This window comes from Saccopteryx bilineata, chromosome 2, assembly GCF_036850765.1.
Source record: "Saccopteryx bilineata isolate mSacBil1 chromosome 2, mSacBil1_pri_phased_curated, whole genome shotgun sequence".
In the NCBI taxonomy this organism is placed as follows: domain Eukaryota; kingdom Metazoa; phylum Chordata; class Mammalia; order Chiroptera; family Emballonuridae; genus Saccopteryx; species Saccopteryx bilineata.
The window spans coordinates 21,724,590-21,748,253 of NC_089491.1; the positions used below are offsets into that span (position 1 = coordinate 21,724,590).

Below are 23,664 nucleotides of genomic sequence, written 5' to 3' on the forward strand. Positions count from 1 at the left end.
TTGTAAGTGATCCAATGTCATCATTTCTTATGGCTGAATAGTATACCATGGTGTATATGTGCTACATCTTCTTTATCCAGTCTTCTATTTTTTTTTTTTACAGTGATTAAAGCCTTTAAGCAAACTCTTGGCCAATAAAGCAAGAATCGATAAAAGAGTAGTGTCTTTAACAAGTTCACCAAGTCCAAGGTGGCTCCAACACCATGCCAAGTCCCTGATAAATGCAACCCACCCCCAGTTCAGTCTGTTAGGAGCTGTCCCAAGGAGCAGGAGTCCAGGAAAGGTCCACATCCAGGAAAAGTCTGCACGGCACTGGAATTGTTGTCACAATTCTATACTTTGCAGCTCACATCCAAGTCCCAATGACCGCTGCTTCTAGCTGGTAATGATTCAGATAGACTGGAAAAACCATCTGCAGCATGTGTGGAGATGGAGCTTCTGTTCTTCTCTGCCTGGAGAGATGAGACCAGGTTGCTTTTCCCTGGAGCTCTGCGACTGTGGCTTGGTAAAGAGAACCTTGGGATACACTAAGCTGGGTGGCAAAGGTAGATTCATAATAGAAGTTGGCAAAAGGGGGAAAGAGAGCTCTAAATTAGGAGTAGGTCCCAGCCTGAAATATGAGTGGGGCATTGAGGTAGGAGGGATAAAGGAAACACTATATATTAAGCAAAGCAGCAGAAAATAGGACTATCAACACCCACAACAGAGATCTTTGAGGGAAGAATAAAAAACATGACTATTCAGGCAAGACATAGTTAAGTGGCCCTTGTGCAAATGAGATCAGTTTACCTGATTCTTGGAAGAAATACCCTAGCTCGTCCACAGTGTCGTAGATGGGGCCAACGGCCCTGGGCACCTTCAGCCTTCAGCGGCAAACCCCAGCATTCTGGGCAAGGTTAGGTCATAGGTGGCTGGAGCAGGGCTGGAAGAGACTGAACTCTCCCTTAGAGGAGTGAGGGGGAAGCCTACCTTCCAGTGTCCCTGTTTCCTCACAGCAGAGGCATGTAAGTCTGGTAGGCTTTAGCTCAATGACCTTGGGATGACACTCTTAACTGATAGAGCTAACCAGGCAGAGCTTGCATTACATTTCTCAATGTGAACATCAGTTCTCCTCAAAGAACTGCGAAAATACCTATTAAGAGAAACAAATACTCCATGAAGATTTGGGTATTAAAAACTGAAGACTGGGGAGACATTCTGTGGCATATGCTTTCATTTCTGGTTTTTTCTTGGGGCTCACAGTGGGAAAGCCCAGGAGCAGAAAGGTACCATGTGGCACTGTGATTTGGGTGCAGAGTAAGGGGGCTGGCGGGATGGGATCGAGGCGGTGTGGCAGCTGCGGTAGTTGACTCTCTCCTCAGTGTCACAGGCCAGTTTGTCCTGCAAACCTGGTTTCTCAGAGGCTGCCATCTATTCTAGGGGAGCATCAACTAGACCAAATGAAGTACACGGCCTTTGCCACCATTTGTCAGACTCAGTCCCTCCATGTCAGGGGCAGGACAACCCAGAGCCTGGCCAGCATGCCTACAGTGATACAAGCCTCCAAATACCAGCGACTGGGTATCGGTTGAGCATGAAGTAGAAATGATCACACAAGAGGCTGGGATGACTTGTGACAGCAGGCCACAGACAGAATGCCCAAAGTCCTAGGTTCACTGCTTTGTGCCAGCTCCTCCTAAGACATTGGCCTCTGCCTGTATTGAGAAGTGCAGAAGGGACCATTAGCATGAGCCAGAAATGAGCTATAGCTTGTAGCAAGCCCCAGCTTGGGGCACAGGATCCAAAATCACAATGTTCCTCTCACCAGGAATACTCATCCCAGACGCCCTCTGCATCTCCACCCCCTGCCTGACATCCAAGACCTTCCCCAGACGCACCTTCCCAGGAACAGTTCTCTCATCCCACCAGCCCAATTGTACCTGACATTAGCCTGAGGTTCTACACACACTGTCCCACTGAGCCTCCTACGGGAGCGGTTCTTAACCTGTGGGTTGCGACCCCGGCGGGGGTCGAACAACCAAAACACAGGGGTCGCCTAAAGCCATCGGAAAATACATAGTTATTATATATTTTTTAAATAAAATATGTATTTCTGATGGCTTTAGGCGACCCCTGTGTTTTGGTCGTTCGACCCCTGCCGGGGTCGCGACCCACAGGTTGAGAACCGCTGTTCTACGGCATTCTACAGACAGGTATGATTATCCCCATCAAAAGGACACTAAGGCTCCGAGAAGTTAAATTTGTCCTCATGGTGCCAAATGACAGAGGTAGGAATGAAGCCGAGGTCTACATGACCACAAAGCCTGTGTTCCTAAGCCCTTTCTACATGATATCACGTCCCCAGCATTTCCTCCTTTTCTGACCCACAATGGTCTGGACTTGGTCCCACTCCATTGTGTTACTTCATATGCTTTTACAATGCAAGTTTGTATTGAGGATATACAACATTTCCCCTCCTGCATTGAAAGTTGCTTGAAGAAAAAGATGACATCTTCTACATCTCCATTTCTCTTAGGGGACCATGGTATGTAGCAATGTATACGTACGTAGTGATGAAACATTTGTTTATTTATTGTGGTTGATTTCAGACAACAAGGAAAAGAAATAAAATAACCTCACCATACTTTAAAACACTATTTTATGTGAACCTATTCTAATCTATTTAAATTGAATGCTTTGTGATAGGAACTATCATCATCGGCAGAGACAGTTTCTTTCTTTCTAAGGCTAGTTAAAATGGAGTGACTCACTTATTTCCACATAATATGTGAGTGGTGGAACAGGAATTGTTCACACATGCCATTTCTCAATTCTAATCTATTCTTGTCACACATCATTGGCTTTCAGATTTCACAGTTAAATCTGGTTTCACAAAGCAGTCTTTCATATCATCCACCATTTTTTTCAGTGTGTATTTTGTGTAATGTCAGGTCACTGAGTAGATCAAAAAGAGATGAGATTGACAGGAAATATCTTGGTCTCACCCCAATGAATATAGACCGTTTGTGGAGAGAAAGGAGAACAGGTGGTACCCTGGGGACTACAGACGGGACCCAGACTGAATATAAAGACAGAGGCGCTGGGAAGTGGAGCCACCATGAGGGAGACTCACCCCAGTGACTGCAGCCAGGTCGATGTTGTCCCTCCCAAGATGAAGCTGCTGCTGCTGTGTCTGGGGCTGACCCTGGTCTGTGCCCAGGAGGGAGGAAACCATGAAGTTGTGACAAGCAACTTCGATATGTCAAAGGTAGAGTTGGGGTAGCATAGGGAGTCTGACTTTGGGGGTGGCTGTGGAGATACTGAAGCAAGATGGCTTCACTGGACATGGCTTTGACATGTTAGTGAAAGGGGGTGATTTTATTTATTTATTTATTTATTTAGTATTTTTTCTGAAGTTAGAAGTGGGGAGGCAGTCAGACAGACAGCCACATGCGCTGAACCAGGATCCACCCAGCATGCTCACCAGGGATCAATGCTTTGCCCATCTGGGGTGTTGCTATGTTGCGGCCAGAGTCATTCTAGCACCTGGGGCAGAGGTCATGGAGCCATCCTCAGTGCTGGGCCAACTTTGCTCCAATGGAGCCTTAGCTGTGGGAGGGGAAGAGAGATAGAGAGGAAGGAGAGGAGGAAAGGTGTAGAAGCAGATGGGTGCTTCTCCTGTATGCCCTGACCAGGAATCAAACCTGGCATTTCCACATGCCAGGCCAATGCTCTACTGCTGAGCCAACTGGCCAGGGCCGAAAAGGGATGGTTTCTGAGTTGGACTAAGAGTAATTGTCCTATGTGGAAAGAGGACAGCACTTGACCTCCATTTTCATGGGAGAGACAGTGGAACAAACCTCATACATGGTGACAATTGACCTGAGTTCTCATGCTGTCTTCAGCACTCAGAGTCTGGCCCATTGGGCAGGGTTCACGGAGACTAGTGTCCATGAGATGCTCCGTCTTCTCCTCTCACCCAGCCTTTTACTGATTTATTGCAGGCCTCAGGGGAGTGGTATACTGTCATGGTGGCCTCAGATGTGAGGGAAAGGATAGAAGAGAATTGTAACCTGAGGATCTATGTGGAATACATAAAAGAACTGGTCAGCTCTTCTCTGTTGTTTAAACATTATAAAGGGTAAGAATGTCCTATTTTACTTGGGAAAAAGAAACAGAAGACTGATTTGGTTTGGAGCTACACACACACACAGAGACACACTCACACAACACAACATATACACATACTACAGGCACAAACATACACATACATGCGTGCTCTTACATTGTGGGCCTGTATCCAAAATCTGTCACTCATCCGGCACTCTTCCATGGCTCCATGACCTGAATCTTTTCTAGACTCAGAGAGCAGAACTGGTGAGAGCACTAAATTTAAATGGGACTGGAGGAGGTCAGGGGGAGGGGGTATCAGAGTTATAGGTAGAAAGACAACAGAGCATAGGTTAAGAGCATAGGGTTGAGGATCAACAGCCTTGTTGTAACTTACTAGTTGTGTGACCTAATAATTTTATTTCTTTTCATCCCCACTTTCCCTTGGGTCAAAGAGGATGGCAATAATTCTTTCTCATGGGCTTTTATTGTTTGTGTGTGCGAAAACATTTGAGGCAGTGTTTGTAGGGCATTCATCTGAGAGGCCGGCACATCTGAGCACTCAGCTAATTGTCTAGGCATGTAGCTATAGTAACAATAAGAGTGCAAAGTGGTGGGCGAGTAACAGTGGTATCAACGGTTGACTCATTGTTAAAGAACCAAATAAAGTGAGATAAGATTAATAAAAGCTCTGTCAAATTTGTACCATAAATGTTCAACAGTCAATTGAGACCAGACACTCGGGTTATAGGTGGAATGTGAGGGAACCGGTCCTATTAATATCTCTTGGGTATCTGCTCATTCTGTTTTACAGGGAAAATGGTTACTGTATTGAATTTTATCTTGTTGTTAACACAACAGAAGAGAAGGATGAATATAGTGTTATCTGTAAGTATACATGAAGAAAAAAAAGTCCTTGTAAATTCTACTTCAAACAAGAAAATACCTAAATCCCAATATTTTTAAGATCTTGATCCATATCTGAACAATTTTATTTCAGTTATATACATCAGGTCACTTAATAGAAAATATCACCAATCAGAAAGACCTTGTATGTAAAAGCCAATACTTGGCATATATAATCATTTAAAAAAAAGATGGCTCTTTGGTGGTCATATGTACCACTTGCAACAAAGGCAAACAGGAGCACACAAAAGATACAGTTTTCATATAGTTTCTGATTCCCTGCTCACTCTTTGATGGTTTCTGGTGGCCACTGCCACAGCGCATTGCGTGAATCAGTGCTGAGTGTACAATGCCAGTGTGGCTTGTGGACAGGACAGAGACAGACAGATGGCAGAGTTGGCCGAGGGTGGTAGGTGAGCCTCACGGAGGATAATAGAAGGTAAGTTGCAGCTGTGGTTGAGTTTTCTATCACTGGTCATTAATGTGCCACTGGTTGTCATTCTACCCTTTGCAGGCACCTGAGGAAGCCTAGGGGGATACAATGAGAACATGAGATATCACTGGATCCTGTTCTGTGAAAGAGAATGGGTAAAGAGTCTCACTGCTTCCCATGGACCAAAGAGTCCTGAGTCTGTCCTGTCTCCTTCTCAGATGATGGATATAATGTATTGTACAAAATTGAGGGAATTGATACTGAATATGTTGTTTTTTTACCGTTTGATTTCAAGAATGATAAAGTAATCAAATACATGGAGTTGTTTGGTAGAGTATCTTTATGCTGACACTCACCTTAGAGTAGGCTGGAAACAAAATGCTCCTCCCATTCTTACCCTGGGACATCTGTCCTCCTCTGAAGAGAGGTGCTCACATTGGGGAGTCCCTCAGGCTTGGGAATGGGAAGATGAATCTCTCACCATGTCACAATAATATCCTAAAAATGTCAAATTCAAGCCAGGTTACAACTCATCTCTAAGTTCTGCTTAAGCACCAATCACTGCCATCTATTTCCCATCCACCTGTCCCCATGTCCTCAAGAGTCTCAATGACCAACACACAAGACACAGAACTTACTGTCACTGTTTCCACAGGAAAACCAGATTTGAGTTCAAATGTCAAGAAATGGTTTGAAGACCTTTGTCTACAAAAGGGAATTCTTAAGGAAAACATACGAAACATGAGCAATGGCAGTAAGTGTAGCTCTCTCTGCTTTTCTCTCCCTAAATTCCCATGATTCTAAGTGGAGACATTTAAGAGAGAGAACAACTCCAATTAGTCCTCCCTACCCTAACCTGGAAAACAAATCCTTTGGTTCCTTGCTGGGAGTAAAAGGGCTGGAGAGCAACTGTGCTCCGTTCTGCCTCTGCGGGATCGCTGCTCCACAATGGAAGTGGCAGTGACGCTCAGGGCTCCAGGTGGGTGATGTCTGATGGACAGGGGTGGGGTGGGGGTGGGTGGCCCAGGGATCACTGCATTCTAAAACCATCAGGGCTTTATGTTCAAAGATTATAATAAAAATAATTTGTTAAAGAGCTTGAAGGGTGAGTTCAGGACCCACTCCTTCCATGAGCTTTAGAGCAATTGACCAAAGTAATTAAAAGGAAAACAATGATATATACCATACAGAGTCACTGTGTGTCTATCCTGCTGGTGAAAAGGCCTCTGTGATTGATAATGGCCTAAATATTGTTAAAACTTAAAATAGGAAAAGAGTAATAAGGTGTGAGTATGAAACCCAAATACATGTCAGTGCTTTGTCCATCTTTCAAGTCCCAAAGCTGTGGTCTCACCCTCCATTTTGTGGCAATAATGTCTTCCTTTGATCTCTGCACATCCTGAACTTCTGATCTGGAAATAGACTGACTCACCTTCCAGTTGTCCTCCACCAGGGAAATTGGTTCTGAATTTCCTTATCTGCTTCCCACCTCAGACTTACTGTGGGGCTCTATTCAGATGATATGAGGAAGTCTTAGCAACTATAGCTCTATGAAGTCAGCATTTAATAAAAAATAGCTATGGTTATTGCCATTTTTCCTCAACTTATCAAAAATTCCTCAAAAATTTTAAAATTTTATTTATTTATTCATTTTAGAGAGGAGAGAGAGAGAAAGAGAGAAAGAGAGAGAGAGAGAGAGAGAGAGAGAGAGAGAAGGGAGGAGCAGAAAGCATCAACTCCCATATGTGCCTTGACCAGGCAAGCCCAGGATTTTGAACCAGCGACCTCAGCATTCCAGGTTGAAGCTTTATCCACTGCGCCACCACAGGTCAGGCTAATTCCTCAAAAATTTTAAAGTGGATAATGGCTGATACTAGCCTCAAGTCCTTCATTGATTCCTGTCTCTTTTCATAGACTGAGTTTGGGAAGAGTACAATGGGATCAGTCATAGAAACAAGAAATCATTGACTCAATGTGCTCCTTCCCTGTATTCTGTCTAATAACAAATTAGAGGGCAGGTTGATGTTTATTTCTTGACCTTTTCTCTCTGTAATAGAAATTCTCTTTGTCTCAGTGGAACCCAGGAAGTCCTTAATGAGTGTCTTTGTTCTCTCTGTCATCTGCTTTTTAAGTGCTGAGTGAATCCTTCCTCACCTGGGAGCCAGGATCTTTAGTCTATGGTCCCCATGTCATCTTGTGACAAGGTATGTGAGCTGGTTTCCATCACTATCATCCATGAAGGCTTTATCCTTGAATCTTCAGAATTTTCCCTAATCGTCTAGAAAGACTCATCAACTCTCTAAGAATCAAAGGTTTTCTTCAAATTTCTGACTGTCTTTGCCAGACCCAGAAGAACTCTGCCACGAATGAGACCTTCCTCTACCTGTCAATAAATGATTCGTCTTGCAGTCATGTGATCGTCTTTGTGTATGTGAGCGACAAGGGGTTGACACAACGAATGGGGGGGCTTCCTTGGCCCTGTTCCTACATGATCTTCTATTTCTCAGAGTCTTCCCTGTGTTTTAGCTTCTCCCTCCCCTCAGTAATTCTCTGTCCCTGTGAGTGCTGCTTGCCCTTTATATTTTCTATTCCTTTGTGACCCTATAATGCAAACTATGAGTTTTACCCCACAGTTTGTACCCTCCAGAGAATCTCTCTCTCAATGGCAAGTGAGAGTTAGGCACTGCTGAGACTGAGAGCCGCTCGCCATGTGTCAGGACCTGTCTCCACACCCCAGCTTCTCTCCATCACCCTGCTCTGACAGTCGGCGTCTCATACTTTCAGGATACTCCTTCAGCCACCGGGTTATCTGCTGTGAGCACGTTCAGTGAGAGGTCACAAAATGTGAGCCCTCGCGGTCCTTAGCGACCTGAACTGGGTGCCGTAAGGAGGCATGAAGGAGGTTGAAGGTTCTTTACCTCTTATTTTGGGAGCCTATGGGCTTTGGAGAAAGAGAAGCTAGGGTTCTTCCCCCACTTATAATCCTGATCTTAAATCAGGTGATAAAAACAATATCAATGCCCTGACCGGCTGTCTCAGTGGATCATCACACACAGCTCACTAAGGTAACGGTTCCATCCCTGGTCAGGGCAGGTAGGAGAAGCAGTCCCGATGTACACAAGAAAACATAAAAACTATGTCAAACAACAAGTTCATGTTTCTATTTCTCTCTCTCTTTAGCTCTCTTTCAAATCAATTAATAAAAAAAGCAGTGTCAATGTTGCACTTGGTTGTGGGAACAGAACTCCATGTGGTGGGGGTTGCCATGTACGAGGAACAACACAGTCATCATGAGCATAAGGTTAATGACAGAAGGTTTTCTACGTATCTGACACTCCCCATCTTACTCTGCCTCCATGTCAGCAGAATAAGTTAGCTTCAGGCTTCTTTCTCCTGACTTACGCACTTGGCCTGATTTGCAGACAAGTGGTCGAGTCTCTGTAGAAAGCAAACTAGTCATGCTAGGATCTGTTGTTTTAAATATTGCCATATAAAAAACACACAAGCTAATGGCCTAGCATTTCTTTGGGAATGTTTAGAGCATAAGAAACAATAACAGTCAATGCACAGAGGACCACTTGGATGATAAGAGATGGCTGGGTGGTGTCACATGTCAGGAAACTACAGCCAGGGGTCAGGATAGCGCTTGAATTTCCTCTGAAACCTACCCCTCAATCCAAATATTTTCAGCAAATGAGGCATGAAATGTTAAGAACACGCAGGAGCAAAAAGTGAAGACATCAGTTGATCAGAAACAGAGCAGAGCAGTTCTTTTCAAATTACAAGGAAAAAGAAAAGCAGTTCTGAGCACTGGGATCTGAGGACAGATCTGGGTCACCCATGCAGGGAGGATCACAGTACTCAGGTAGGGAGGCCGACTGAAGATGCCAAGCTCTGAGAAGCAGGGCTGAGCCAGAGTGACTTGGAGACAGTTCCTCTTCCTCCCCTGAAGTCACAGAGAGAGGCTGACTGCTTGTGGCTTGAAAGGAAGCACCACCACCCATTTGAGAATGAAACACATGCAGTCCCTGCCCTCCTGGAACGGCCTGACCCCCAAGGCTAGGCTTCAGTGTTACCATAGCTGGCCTGATGGGCACAGGTAAGAGGGTTGTGCTGTGGGACATAAATTATCTCATAAAACATCAGACAAAGTCACTCAAATGTCATTTAAACAAGATTGTTGTGCAATCCAAAAACATGTCTCTTGACTAAAATGCGGGACTGCTGCTTCTTTATCAAGTGCAGCTTTACGGTCATGCTTATCTCCACTCCTTATTGGTGAGATTTATGGATTCATTCAATGACAGACTTCCCTGATTTTTGACAGCACCCAACCTAGAGCTTCCTTAGATCATCCTCTAATCCTGTAGTATGTCTTCCTAACATACTCTGACTGAGACACTCATGGTTCCCATGGTGAGCATACTCCCTAGCCACAATAATTAACCCAGGCTTTTCTATTAAGTGAGAGGCAGGAAGGCAGAGACAGACTCCCGCATGTGCCCGGACCTGGCAAGCCCCCTATCAGTTGATGCTCTGCCTATCTGAGCCACTGGCTGCTCCATTGCTGAGCAGAGAGCTAATTTAGAGACTGAGGCGAGGCCATGGAGCCAACCTCAGTGCTCGGGGCCAACTTTGCCTCATCCATTCGAGCCATGGATGTGGGAAGGGAAGAGAGAGAGGAAAGAGAGATGGGGGGAGAAGCAGATAGTTGCTCCTCCTGAGTGCCCTGAATGGGAATTAAACCAGGGAGTTCCATATGCCAGGCTGATGGTCTAACACTGAGCCAACTGGCTAGGGCTAACTCAGGCTTTTCAACCACAGGTATAAACATGGGGGCCTTTGTTTGAAGAGTATTAACATTTTTAGGATTACACCCCCAGCCAACTCGATGTATGTGCCTGTTGAAATTCTAGGAAGTACCAAGCTTAATCACAAATGCAGGATCTGTTTCAATGTTTGCGTCCAGTAGGGACAGGACACAGGATGCCTCTAAGGAATTTGGCCTGAGCAGTGGGGAGAACAGAATTGCTTTTACTCTAGTCAGATGAGGAACCGGCTTATTGGGGAAAGATAAATATCTCCAGTTGGACATTTCATTAGTTTCTCTAGCTAGAAAAAGAAATTGTAATAACATGAGAGAAGGAGAGAAAGAGTCTCAACCATAGCCTAGTACATATGCTTGTAGAATGAAGATCTTATTGAGTATGCACAGCATTTCCCCACGTGCATTGAATGTTGCTTGAAGAAATGAAAGACATCTTCTACTTCTACATTTTTGTTAAGGGGTCTATGATATGTAGCAAAGTATATGTACAAAGTGATTAAACATTTGTTCACTCATTTGTGGTGAAATTCAGACAACAAGGAAAAGAAATTAAAATGTACTCATTACCAGACACCATACTTTCAAGACATTATTTTATGCGACCCTATTCTAATGTACTCTATTTGAATGTTTGTGATAGGTACTGTCATCTTTGGTAGAGACAGTTTCTTTGTTTCTGAGGGTGATTAAAATGGAGAGACTCACCTATTTCTACATGCCATGTGAGTGGTGGTGCAAGGAGGGTCCACACATGCCATTTCCCAGATCTTCTCCATTCCTGCCTCTCATCACTGGTCTCAGATTTCACAGTTAAATCTGGTTCTAAAAGGCAGTTTTTCATTGAATGCACCATTTGTGTGTGTGTGTGTGTGTGTGTGTTTTGCATGTTTTTTTGAGTAATGTCAAGTCACTGAGTAGATCTAAAAGAGATGAGATTGGCAGGAACAATTCTGGCCTCACACCAATGAATACAGACTATTCGTGGAGTGGGAGGAGAAAGGGGTGCCCTGGGGACTAAACACAGGACCCAGACTGAATATAAAGACAGAGGCGCTGGGGAGTGGAGCCGCCATCAGGGAGACTCACCCCAGTGACTGCAGCCGAGTCGGTGTTGTCCCTCCCAAGATGAAGCTGCTGCTTCTGTGTCTGGGGCTGACCCTGGTCTGTGCCCACGAGGGAGGACACCATGAAGTTGTGACAAGCAACTTAGATATGTCAAAGGTAGAGTCGGGGGAGCATAGGGAGTCTGACTTTGGGGGTGGCTGTGGGTGGCCCCACTGGACAGGAAGAGGCTTTGGCATGTTAGAGCAGGGGTCCCCAAACTATGGCCCATGGGCCACATGCGGCCCCCTGAGGCCATTTATCTGGCCCCTGCTGCACTTCTGGAAGGGGCACCTCTTTCATTGGTGGTCAGTGAGTACTGTGCTCCTGGAGTACTGTATGTGGTGGTGCCACAAATTGCGGCGTTGCTCATGTACAGTACTACTTCCGGTGTCGCGGGACACATGCGTCACGGCTCCGGAAGCGCATCATATCACTTGTTACGACTAGCAGTGACAAATATGGAACCGGACATTGACCATCTCATTAGCCAAAAGCAGGCCCATAGTTCCCATTGAAATACTGGTCAGTTTGTTGATTTAAATTTACTTGTTCTTTATTTTAAATATTGTATTTGTTCCTGTTTTGTTTTTTTTACTTTAAAATAAGATATGTGCAGTGCACATAGGGATTTGTTCACAGTTTTTTTTGTTTGTTTGTTTTTTTATAGTTCAGCCCTCCAACGGTCTGAGGGACAGTTAACTGGCCCCCTGTGTAAAAAGTTTGGGGACACCTGTGTTAGAAAAAGGGGTGGTTTTTGAGTTGGACTAAAAGCAATTATCCTCTGTGGAAAGAAGACAGTACTTGAGGACCTCCATTTTCACTGGAGGGACAGTGGAAAGAGCCTCACATGTGGTGTCAATAGACCTGAATTGTCATGCTGTCTTCACATCAGCACTCAGAGTCTGGCCCATCGGGCGGAGTTCCCAGAGACGAGTGTCCAAGAGGTGCCCTGTCTTCTCTTCTCCCCCAGCCATTTTACTGATTTATTGCAGCTTGAAGGAGAATGGTATACTGTCATGTTGGCCTCAAAGGACCTGGAAATTATAAAAGAAGAAACTGGTAGCATGAGTGTTTATCTGGAATATATTCAACTTTTGGCCAACTCTTCTCTCTTGCTTAAATATCATTCAAAGTAAGTACAGCCTTTTATATTTGGGAAGAAAAGAACAGAAGTCTACATATAGTCTTGTAGCTCTACACACACACACACACACACACACACACACACACCCACAACATATACACACATCACAGGCACAAACACACACATGCATGTGTGCACTTACATTGTGGGCCTGTATCCAAAATCTCAGTCACTCATCCAGCACTCTTCCATGGCTCCATGACCTAAATCTTTTCTAGACTCAGAGAGAAGAACTGGTGAGAGGAATAAATTTAACTGAGACTATAGGAGGTGAGGGCAAGCTAACTGGAACCAGACACACGGGTTACAGGTGGAATGGGAGGGAGCCGGCTCCATCAATATCTCTTGGGCATCTTTTCATTCTATTTTACAGGGATAATGGAGAGTGTACTAAAATTTATCTCATTGCCAATCCAACAGAAGAGAAGGGTGTTTATAGTGTTGCCTGTAAGTATACTTAAAGAAAAGGTCTTTTATATTGTACTTCAAATGGCAAGAAATTTTCTAAAACCAAATATCTTGATCCATGTTTTTCTAAGTGAAGGGGGGAAGATAGAGAGTTTCCAGTATGCTACCCAATCGGATCCACCTTGCACCCACCTCCATCTGGGGCTGATTCTTGAATCTACTGAGCTATCCTCAGTGCCTGGGCCAATGCTCAAACCTATCGAGCCACTGGCTATGAAAGGGGAGGAGAGAAAGATGGGGGAGAGGGAGGAGGAGGAGAAGAAAGAGGGGGAGAGATGGATAGGAAGAGAAGCTGATGGTTGCTTCACATGTGTGCCCTGACTGGGAATTGAACTGAGCACGTCCGCACACCGGGCTGACACACTATCCACTGAGCCAGCTGGCTGAGGCCTTGATCTGCTTCCAATCAATGTTATTTAAGTAATATACATCAGGTCATGTAATAGTCAATGGTCTCAATCTGGGAGAATCTTGTGTGTAAAAGCCAATACTTGGCAAAGAAAGTCATTAGAACAAGATGGCTATTTGGTTATATGTATCACCTGCAGCACAAGCAAATGGGCACACAAAAGAAATAGGTATTCTGAATAGCTTCTGAGTCCCTGCTCACTCTCTCATGGTTTCTGGTGGGCACTGCCACAGCGCAATGCTTCAATGAGAGCTGAATGTATAATGCCAGTGTGGCTTATGGGCAGGACAGAGATAGGAAAATGGCAGAGATGGCCGAGGGCGGTAGGTGAGCCTCATGGAGGATAATAGAAGGTAAGTTGCAACTGTGGCTGAATTTTTTACCACTAGTCATCAATGTGCCACTGGTTGTCAATTATTCCTTTGCAGGTCCCTGATGAAGCCTAGGGAGATGCAAATGAGGACATTAAGTATCACTAGAATCTGTTTTGTGAAAGAAAATGGATAAAGAGTTTCACTGCTTCCCATGGACCAGAGTTCTGAGTGTGTTCTGTTTCTTCCACAGATGATGGACAGAACCTAATGTACTTCCTTGAAACAGTCGTGGATGAATATCTTTTTGTATCTTGCGTGAATTTCAAGAATGGTGTACGAACCAATGTGATGGAATTGTACGGTAGAGTATCTTTGTGCTGACACTCATCTTTAGAGTGGGCTGGAATCAAAATGTTTCTCCCAATCTTATTCTGGGACATCTTCTCAATAAAGGTGCTTACCTTGGAGAATTGCTCAGGTTTGGTGCCAGGAAGATGAAATCTCTAATCATGTCCCAATAATATTCCCAAAACACCAAATTCAAGCCAGTTTATAGTCCATCCTTAACTTCTGCCTAAGAATCAGTCACTGCCATCCATTTTCCATCCACTTGCACCCTGCCCTCAAGAGCCTCAATGACTACACAAGACACAGCAGTTACTGTCACTGTTTCCACAGGACGAAACGCAGATCTGCGTTCAAATACCAAGGAAAGGTTTGAGAAACTTTGCCTACAACTGGACATTCCACAGGAAAACATACTGGATGTGACCACTCGTGGTAAGTTTAGCTCTTTCTGGTTTTCTCTCTATATATTCCCATGTTACTGAGTGCAGACATTTAAGAGAAGAAACACCTCCAATCAGTCCCTTCCTCACTAACCTGGAAAATCCTTTGGTTTCTTGCTGGGAAGTAAATAGGTTGGAGAGTGACTGTTATCTGTTCTGTCTCTGCAGATCGCTGCCTCTACAACAGAAGTGGCAACAATGTCCTGGGCTCCAGGTGGGTGATGTCTGATGGAGGTGGGGTGGTCCAGGGATCACTGCATTCTAAAATCATCAGGGCTTTACATTCAGAAATTATAATAAAAATAATTTGTTAAAGAGCTTGCAGGGTGAGTACAGAACCCCTCCTTCCATGAGCTTTAGAGAAACTGACCTAAGCCAATAAAAGGAAAACAATGATGTATACCGTACAAAGTCACTACATGGATATTCACTAATGAAATGGCCTCAGTAATTGGTAATGTCCTCAACAAGGTTAAAACTTAAAATTTGAAATAGGAAAAGAGTACTAGGGTGTGAGTAAAAAACTCAAATGAATGTCAGTGCTTTGTCCATCTTTCAAGCCCCAAAGCTGTGGTCTCACCCTCCAGTTTGTGGTAACAATGTCTTCCTTTGATCTCTGTACATCCTGAGCTTCTGATCTACAAATAGACTGACTCACCTTCCAGTTGTCCTCCACCAGGAGAACTGGTTCTGAATTTCCTCATCTGCATCTTACCTCAGATTCACTGGGGGGCTCTACTTAGATGATATATGGGGAAGGCTTAGCAACTATGGCTTTGTACAGTCAGCATTTAATAAAAAATAGCTATGGTTATTGACATTTTTTCTCAACTTATGAAAATTCCTCAAAACTTTTAAAGTGGATGATGGCAGACACCAGCCTTGGTTCTTTCATTGAATCCTCTCTTTTTCATAGACTGAGTTTAGGGAGGGTATGATGGAATCAGTCATAGAAAAGAGAAATCACTGACTGAATGCCCTCTTTCCATGTATTTTGCCATATAACGGAGGTAGAGTGCAGATGGATGTTTATTTCTTCACCTTTTCCTCTCTGTAATAGAAATTCTCTTTGTCTCAATGGAACCCAGGAAGTGCTTAATGAGTGTTCTTTGTTCTCTCTGTCATCTGCTTATTTAGTGCTGTGTGAATCCTTCCTCACCTGGGAGCCAGGATCTTCATTCTATGGTCACCATGTCCTTTTGTGACAAGGTGTATGAGCTGATTTCTATCAATATCGTCCATGAAGGCTTTATCCCTGCATCTTCAAGATTTTCCATAATCATTGACAAAACTCATCAACACACTAAGAATCAAGGTTTTTTCAAATTTCTAACTCTCTTTGCCAAACCCAAAAGAACTCTGCCATGAATAAGACCTTCCTCTACCTGTGAATAAATGTTTTGTCTTGCAGTTATATGGTCGTCTCTGTGTACATGAGTGACATGGGGCTGACACAGCGAATGAGGGGCTTCCTTGGCCCTGTTCCCAAATGGTCCTCTTGCTCTTCAGAGTCTTCCCTGAGTCTCAGAATCTCCGTCCCTTGCAGTAATTCTGTCCCTGTGAGTGCTGCCTGTTTATTAGTGATTCTATGTAACAACCTATGAAACTTGCCAAATTTTGTACCCTCCAGGGATTCTTTTTCTTGATAGGGTGTGAGAGTTAAGACCAGTTCGCCATGTTTCAGGACTGCCTCCACACTCCAGCTTCTCCATCACCCATCTCTGACAGTCGGCATCTCCTGCTTTCAGAATATTTCCTTCAGCCACCATGGTTATCTGTTGTGAGCAATTTCAGTGAGAAGCCATGAAATGTGAGCACTAGGGGTCCTTAGCGAACTGTACTGGGTGCCATTAGGAAGCATCAATGAGCCTGAAAATTCTTTACCTCTTATTTTGGGAGCCTATAGACTTTGGAAAAAATGAAGTTAGGGTTCTTCCTCCACTTGTAATCTTTTACTCAAATCAGATGATGAAAACAATGTCAGTGCCCTGGCAGGTAGTTCAGTAGATTAAGTATCACCCTGGCCCATTGAGGTCAAAGGTTCAATATCCAGTCAGGGCAGGCAGGAGAAACAGTCAGTATGTACACAAGTGAATGGAACAACTATGTTAAGCAATGAGTTGATGCTTCTTTCACTCTCTCTTTCTCAAGCCCTCTCTCTCTTCAAAATCAATCAAAACAAACAAAAAACCGTGTGAATGTCACACTTCGGTCGTGGAACAGAACTACATGGGGTGGGGTTTGTCATGTAGAGGGAATGACTCAGTCATCATGAGCATAAGGTTAATGACAGAAGGCTTTCTATGTATCTGATGCTCTTTGTCTTACTCTGCCTTCATGTCAGAAGAATAAATTAGCTTCAGGTTTATTTCTCCTATCTAACACACTTGACCTGGTTTACTGACAAGTGGCAAAAGGTTACATAGAAAGCAAACCAGTCATGCTGCGACCTTTAATTTTAAATGTTGCCACTTAAGAAATAGACAAAAAATCCCAAACAAAATATGTACTAGGAAATCCAGTACAACAACACATTAAAAAAATATTATAGCACAGTCAAGTGGGATTCATTCTAGGAGCACAAGGATGGTTCAACATATGTAAATAGATCAATGTAATACACCACTTCAACAAAACAAGGAAGAAAATCATATGATCCTATCAAAGCTGCAGAAAAATCATTCGTTAAGATACAACATCCTTTTATATTTAAAACATTCAATAAAATTGGAGTAGAAGGAAAGTACCTCAAAATAATAAAGGCCATATATGACAAACCATGAGCTAATATCATACTAAATGCTGAAAAAATGAAGGCTTTTCCTTAAAATAAGAAGCAAGACATGGTTGCCCACTCTCTCCATTCTTATTCAACATAGTTCTGGAAGTGTCAGCCAGAGTCATCAGGTAAGAGAAAGAAATAAAGGGCATCCATGTTGGGAAAAATGTAAAGGTATCACATTTTGCCGATGACATGATCCTGTATATAGAAAACCCCAAAGACTCCACCAAAAACTATTAGAAACAATAAACCAGCACAGTAAAGTCACAGGATATAAAACCAATATAAAAAATCTATTGCTTTCCTATATGCCAACAATGAAATTTCAGAAAATGAATTAAAAACAAACAATTCCTTTTATATTGCAACAAAAAAAATAAAATACCTAGGAATAAAGTTAACTAAGGATGGGAATAACCTATATACTGAAAACTACAAAGCATTACTAAAAGTAATTGAAAAAGACACAATGAAATGAAAAAAATATTTTGTGTTCATGGATTGGAAAAATCAACATAGTTAAAATGGGCATATCACCCAAAGCAATATACACATTTAATACATTCTCCATCAAAATCTCAATGTCATTTTTTAAAGAAATAGAAAAAAAATCACCAGGTCTGTATGGAATCATAAAAAGTCCTAAATAGACAAAGCAATCTTGAGGGAAAGAAATGAAGCTGGAGATATCACTCTACCTGACTTCAAATTATACTATAGAGCTACAATAATCAAAACAGCATGATATTGGCAGACACAGCCATACAGACCAATGGAATAGAATCTAGAGCAGGGGTCCCCAAACTTTTTATACAGGGGGCCAGTTCACTGTCCCTCAGACCGCTGGAGGGCCGCCACATACAGTGCTCCTCTCACTGACCACCAGTGAAAGAGGTGCCCCTTCCGGAAGAGCAGCAGGGGCTGGATAAATGGCCTCAGGGGGCCACATGCGGCCCGCGGGCCATAGTTTGGGGACGCCTGAGAGCCTAGAAATAAGACCACATAAATATGGACAAATCACTGTTGACAAAGGAGCCAAAAACACACAGTGGAAAAAAGAAAGTCTCTTCAATAAATGGTGCTTGGAAAATTGGAAAGCCACATGCAAAAGAATGATTCTTGAGTATAGTTTGTCCCCTGCAAAAAAAATAATTCAAAATGGATCAAACATCTAGAGATAAGATCTAGAACAATTAATTACATAGAAGAAAATATAGATACTAAACTCATGGACCTTGGCCGTAGAGAACAATTTATGACTTTGACCCAAAGGCAAGGGAAGTAAAGGCAAAAATAAATACATGGGACTATATCAAACTAAAAAGCTTCTGCACAGCAAAAGAAACTGACAAAAAACCAAATAGGCAGCCAATTAAACAGGAGATGATATTTGCAAACAACAGCTCCGATAAGGGATTAATATTCAAAATATATAAAGAACTCACAAAGCTCAGCAACAAACAATCCAATTAAAAAATGGGGTGAAGGCCTCAACAGACACTTCTCCCAAGAGGACATACAAAGATATAGAAAAAGATTCTTCACTAGCTATTTGAGAAATGTATTGATTTCAATACTACAATGAGATACCACCTCACACCTGTTAGACTGGCTTTTATCTAAAGACAGGTAATAACAAGTGTTGGAAATGCTGTGTAGAAAAAAGGAACCTTTATTCACTGCTGGTGGGAATGTAAAGTAGTACAACCATTAGGAAAGAAAGTATGATGGTTACTCAAAAATTAAGAATAGATCTACCATATGACCCAGCAATCCCTCTACTGGGTATCTACTCCCAAAAACTCAGAGACATTGGTATGTAAAGGCACATGCACCCCTATGTTCATCTCAGCATTATTCAAAGTGGTCAAGACATGGAAACAACCAAAGTGTCCTTTGATAGAGGACTGGATAAAGAAGATGTGGTACATATATACAATGGGATACTACTCAGGTGTAAGATATGATGACAAATTGCCATTTATGGCAACATAGATGGACCTTGAGAACATTATACAGAGTGCAATAAGTAAATTAGTAAAAGCTAAGAACTATATGATTTCAGACATAGGAGGGATATAAAACTGAGAGTCATGGACATAGATAAAAGTGTACTGTTTACCAGGGGGAGGCGGACATGTGAGAGACGGTAGGGGGAGGGGTGTAAAGAGGGACAAATATATGGTGACGGAAAATGATTTGACTTTGGGTGATGGGTATCCAACATAAGCAACAGTTCAAATGGTATAAAAAATGTTTACCTGAAACCTATGTATTCTTACTGATCAATGTCACTCTGTTATATTTAATTGTCTAAAAGAACAAAAAAGAAATAGACAAGCTAATGGATACAAGGCATTGCCTAGCTTTCCTTGGGAATGTTTAGAGCATTACAAACAACAACAGTCAATGCACAGGGAGCCACTTGGATGACAAGCGATGGCTGAGGTGCCACAGCTTAGGAAACTACAGTCCAGGGGAGGCACAGGCAGACTCTCAGCTGCTCCTGGGTCAGGATGGCAGCTTGAATTCCCTGTGAAACCTACCCCTCAATCCAAACATTTTCAGCAACTGAGGCATGAAATGTTAAGAACACTCAAAAGCAAAAAGTAAAGATATCAGTATATCAGAAACAAGAGCAGAGCAGTCATTTTGAAAAGAAAAGCAGTTTTGTCTGCTGGGTTCTGAGGTCAGATCTGGGTCACTCAGGCGGGGAGGCCGACTGAAGATGCAATGCTCTGAGAAGCAGGGGCCGAGCCAGAGTGACTTGGAGACAGCTCCTGTGCTTCCCCTGGGGTTACAGAGAGAAGCTGAGTGTCTGTGGCCTGAAAGGAGGCACCACTACCCATTTGAGAACGAAATACATGCAGTCCCTGCCCTCCTGGAACAGCCTGACCCCCATGGCTAGGTTCATTGTTATCATAGCCAACTTGATGGGCACAGGTAAGTGGTTTTTCAGTGGGACACAAACACTCTCATTAAACATCAGACAAGGTCACTCCAAAATCATTGAAACAAGTTTATAGTGCAATCCAAAAACTTGTCTCTCTCTTGGCTAAAATGAGTGCCTGCTGGGTTTTTTTTGTCTTTTTTTTTTTTTTAATCATGCACAGCTGTATAGTCATTCCTATCTCCACTCCCTAAAGGGAAGATTTATGGATGCATTCAATGATAGACTTTCTCATCGCTGACAGCACCCAACCTAGAGCTTCTTTAGTTTATCCCCAGGTTCTGTAGTAGGTTCTTCCTAACACGCTCTGAGACACCATGTTCCCTATGGTGTGCATACTTCCTACCCACAATAATTAACCCAGTCTTTTCAATCATAATTATGGACCTGGTGGTCTTTGTTTGAAGAGTATTAATATTTTTAAGAACACCCCAACCTGCTCCATTCATGTGTCCCCTGAAGTTCTGAGATGCAGCAATCTGAACTACAAATAGAAGACCTGTTTCAGTGTTTGCATCAGTATAGACAAGGATACAGAATGCCTCCAAGGATTTTGGTCTGAGCAGTGGGGAGGATAGAATTGCCTTTACTCCAGTCAGGTGAAGGGACTGGCTTATTGCAGAACAATAACTATCTCTAGTTGGGCACTTCATTAGTTTCTCTAGCTAAAATAAAATAAATTATAATAACATAAGAGAGAGAGAGAGAGAGAGAGAGAGAGAGAGAGAGAGAGAGACTCAACTATACTCTAGTGTGGTTTAGTGAAGATTGAATTAATTTCACTCTCGTATGAAAATTCTAAAGTGAGTGCTTCAGGTTGGCTGTTAACTCTATTCGCAGAGTCATTCAGGAATCTAGTATTTTCTCTCTGGTTTCTCCTCCCACCCTAGGGCTTTGTCCTCATGTGTGTGGCCAAAGAAGGATTTCAAAATATAAGAGATCAGAGAATGTGGTGGAAACACGATCTTATGTACACTCTCCTCTTTGGCCCTGGTCCTGGAAGAATGTTCCTTGTCCATTATCCCCCAAGGACACACACACCCTCAGCTTGTGCAGGTTCAGAGAAATCACTCTGAAGATTCATGAATCACATGCTTTTGCTATAGACCAGACCTAAATTTCTCTGGCAGTGCAAATCCCTCAGAAACTTAAGACTTCTGATGTATTTGCCTTTTTAAGACTTATGTATTCATTTTAGAGAGAAGAGAGAGCCAGAGAGAGAAGGGTGGAGGAGCAGAAAGCATCAACTCCCATATCTTCCTTGACCAGGTCTGCCCAGGGTTTCGAATCAAAGACTGCAGTGATCCAGGTTGATGCTTTATCCACTGAGCCACCACAGGTCAAGCTGTATTTGTATTATGTAAGATCAGCAACAAAATTTAAAGGGCACACAAAAAAGTCTGTTTTCTAAATACTTTTTATTCCATGCTCACTTTCTGATAGTTTCTGGTAGCCTTGCCACAGTGCATTGCTTGGATGAGTGCTGGGTGTATAATGTCAGTGTGGCTTATGGACAGGACAGAGACACAGAGATGGCTGAGGGTGGTAGGTGAGCCTCACGGCAGATAATAGAAGGTAAGTTGCAGCTGTGGCTGAATTTTCTACCACTAGTCATCAATGTGCCACTGGTTTCCATTCTACACTTTGCAGGCACCCGATGAAGCCTAGGAGGATGCAAATGAGGACATTAAGTATCACTAGAGTCTGTTCTGTGAAAGAGAATGGGTAAAGTGTCTCACTTGCTTCCCATGGACCAAAGAGTCGTGAGCTGTGTCCTGTTTCCTCCACAGGTGATGGATACAATCTGTTTCACATAGTTGAAGCAGTCTATAGTGAATATCTTGTTTTATGCGTCTTGATTTTCAAGAATGATAAAGAAACCCAATCATGGAGCTGTCTGGTAGAGTATCTTTGTGCTAACACTTACCTTGTGGTAGGCTGGGAAAATAATGCTCCTCTTATTTTTACCCTGGGACATCTGTCCTTCTTTGAAGAGAGGTGCTCACCTTGGGGAATCCCTCAGGTTTGGGGATGGGAAGATGAATCTCTCTTTGTGCCTCAAATATATCCTTAAAATGTCAAAATCAGCCTGGCTATAGCTCATCTCTAACCTCTGCCTAAGCACCAATCACTGCCATCTATTTCCCTTTGACCTGTCCCCATGCCACCAGGAGCCTCAATGACCAATACACAAGACACAACAGTTACTGTCACTGTTTCCACAGAACAAAAGCCAGATTTGAGTTCAAATATCAAGAAAAGGTTTGAGGAACTTTGCCTATAACAAGGAATTCCTAAGGAAACCATAGTGGATGTGGCCAATTACAATAAGTTCAGCTCTCTCTGGTTTTCTTTTCATAAATTCCCACAGAGACATTTAAGAGAAAGAACATCTCCAATCAGTACCCTCTGCCCTAACCTGGAAATCCGTTGGTTGCTTGCTGGGAAGTAAATGGGTTGGAGAGTGACTGTGCTCTGTTCTGCCTCTGCAGATCGCTGCTTCCACCTCCGAGGGAGCGATGATGCCCAGGCCTCCAGGCAGGTGATGTCTGATGGAGAGGGGGTGGCTCAGGGATCACTGCTTTCCAAAATCAATAGAGGGTTATGTACAGAGAGAGCAATGGCAATAATTTGGTAAGGACACTAGCAGGTTGAGTTTGAAATTTGGAGTAGAGTTTCTTGGGTTTAAGATCCACATGTTCTGTGAATTTTAGAGCAAGTGACCTAAGCAATTGTATTGTACAGAGTCACTGTGTAGATATCCTCCATGTATAAAGACCTCAGATATTGCCGGGCATGGTGGCACGCACCTGTAGTCCCAGCTACTTGGGAGGCTGAAGCAGGAGGATTGCTTGAGCCCAGGAGTTCTGGGCTGTAGTGCACTATGCCTTCCTGGAACGATCTGACCCCCATGGCTAGGCTTCAGTGTTATCACCAGCCAGCCTGATGGGCACAGGTAAGTGAGTTCTGCTGTAGCACATATATAATCTCATAAAACATCAGACAAGGTCACTCAAATATCATTAAAACAAGATTGTTGTGCAATCCAAAAACATGTCTCTCTTGGCTAAAATGAAGGACTGCTGCTTCTTTATCAAGTCCAGTTATACAGTCAAGCTTATCTCCACTCCCTATAGGTAAGATTTATGGATTCATTCAATGATAGACTTTCATGACCTCTGACAGCATGCAATTCAGAGCTTTTTCCGATTGTCCCCAAGTCCTGTAGTAGGTTCTTCCTAACACACTCTGACTGAGACAGCCATGGTTTTCCATGGTGAGCATACTTCCAAGCCACAATAATTAACCCAGGCTTTTTAACCACAGGAATGGACCTGGTGGTCTTTGTTTGAAGATATTCACATTTTAAGGATTAGGTCCCAGCTTACTCTATGTATGTGTCCACCTGAAGTTCTGAGATGCAGCAAGCTTAATCACATATGCAGGGC

General features: G+C 43.1%; 1 protein-coding gene across 1 annotated transcript; it reads left to right on the forward strand.

The window, feature by feature from the left end:
• Window positions 1-3,107: 3,107 nt before the first annotated feature.
• On the forward strand, window positions 3,108-22,761 carry LOC136322175 (allergen Fel d 4-like). Its single transcript, XM_066254328.1, has 5 exons — window positions 3,108-3,247; window positions 3,984-4,120; window positions 12,878-12,951; window positions 22,006-22,115; window positions 22,708-22,761. Exons 1-5 carry the CDS (start codon window positions 3,152-3,154, stop codon window positions 22,759-22,761), a joined length of 471 nt encoding a protein of 156 aa, XP_066110425.1. The 5' UTR covers window positions 3,108-3,151.
• Window positions 22,762-23,664: the final 903 nt, after the last annotated feature.

Coding starts and splice junctions, on each gene's coding strand:
- LOC136322175 (XM_066254328.1), top strand. CDS start 3,152: ATGAAGCTGCTGCTGCTGTGTCTGGGGCTGACCCTGGTCTGTGCCCAG. Junction 3,248..3,983: donor GCAACTTCGATATGTCAAAG/GTAGAGTTGGGG, acceptor GATTTATTGCAG/GCCTCAGGGGAGTGGTATAC. Junction 12,952..22,005: donor GGGTGTTTATAGTGTTGCCT/GTAAGTATACTT, acceptor TTTCCTCCACAG/GTGATGGATACAATCTGTTT.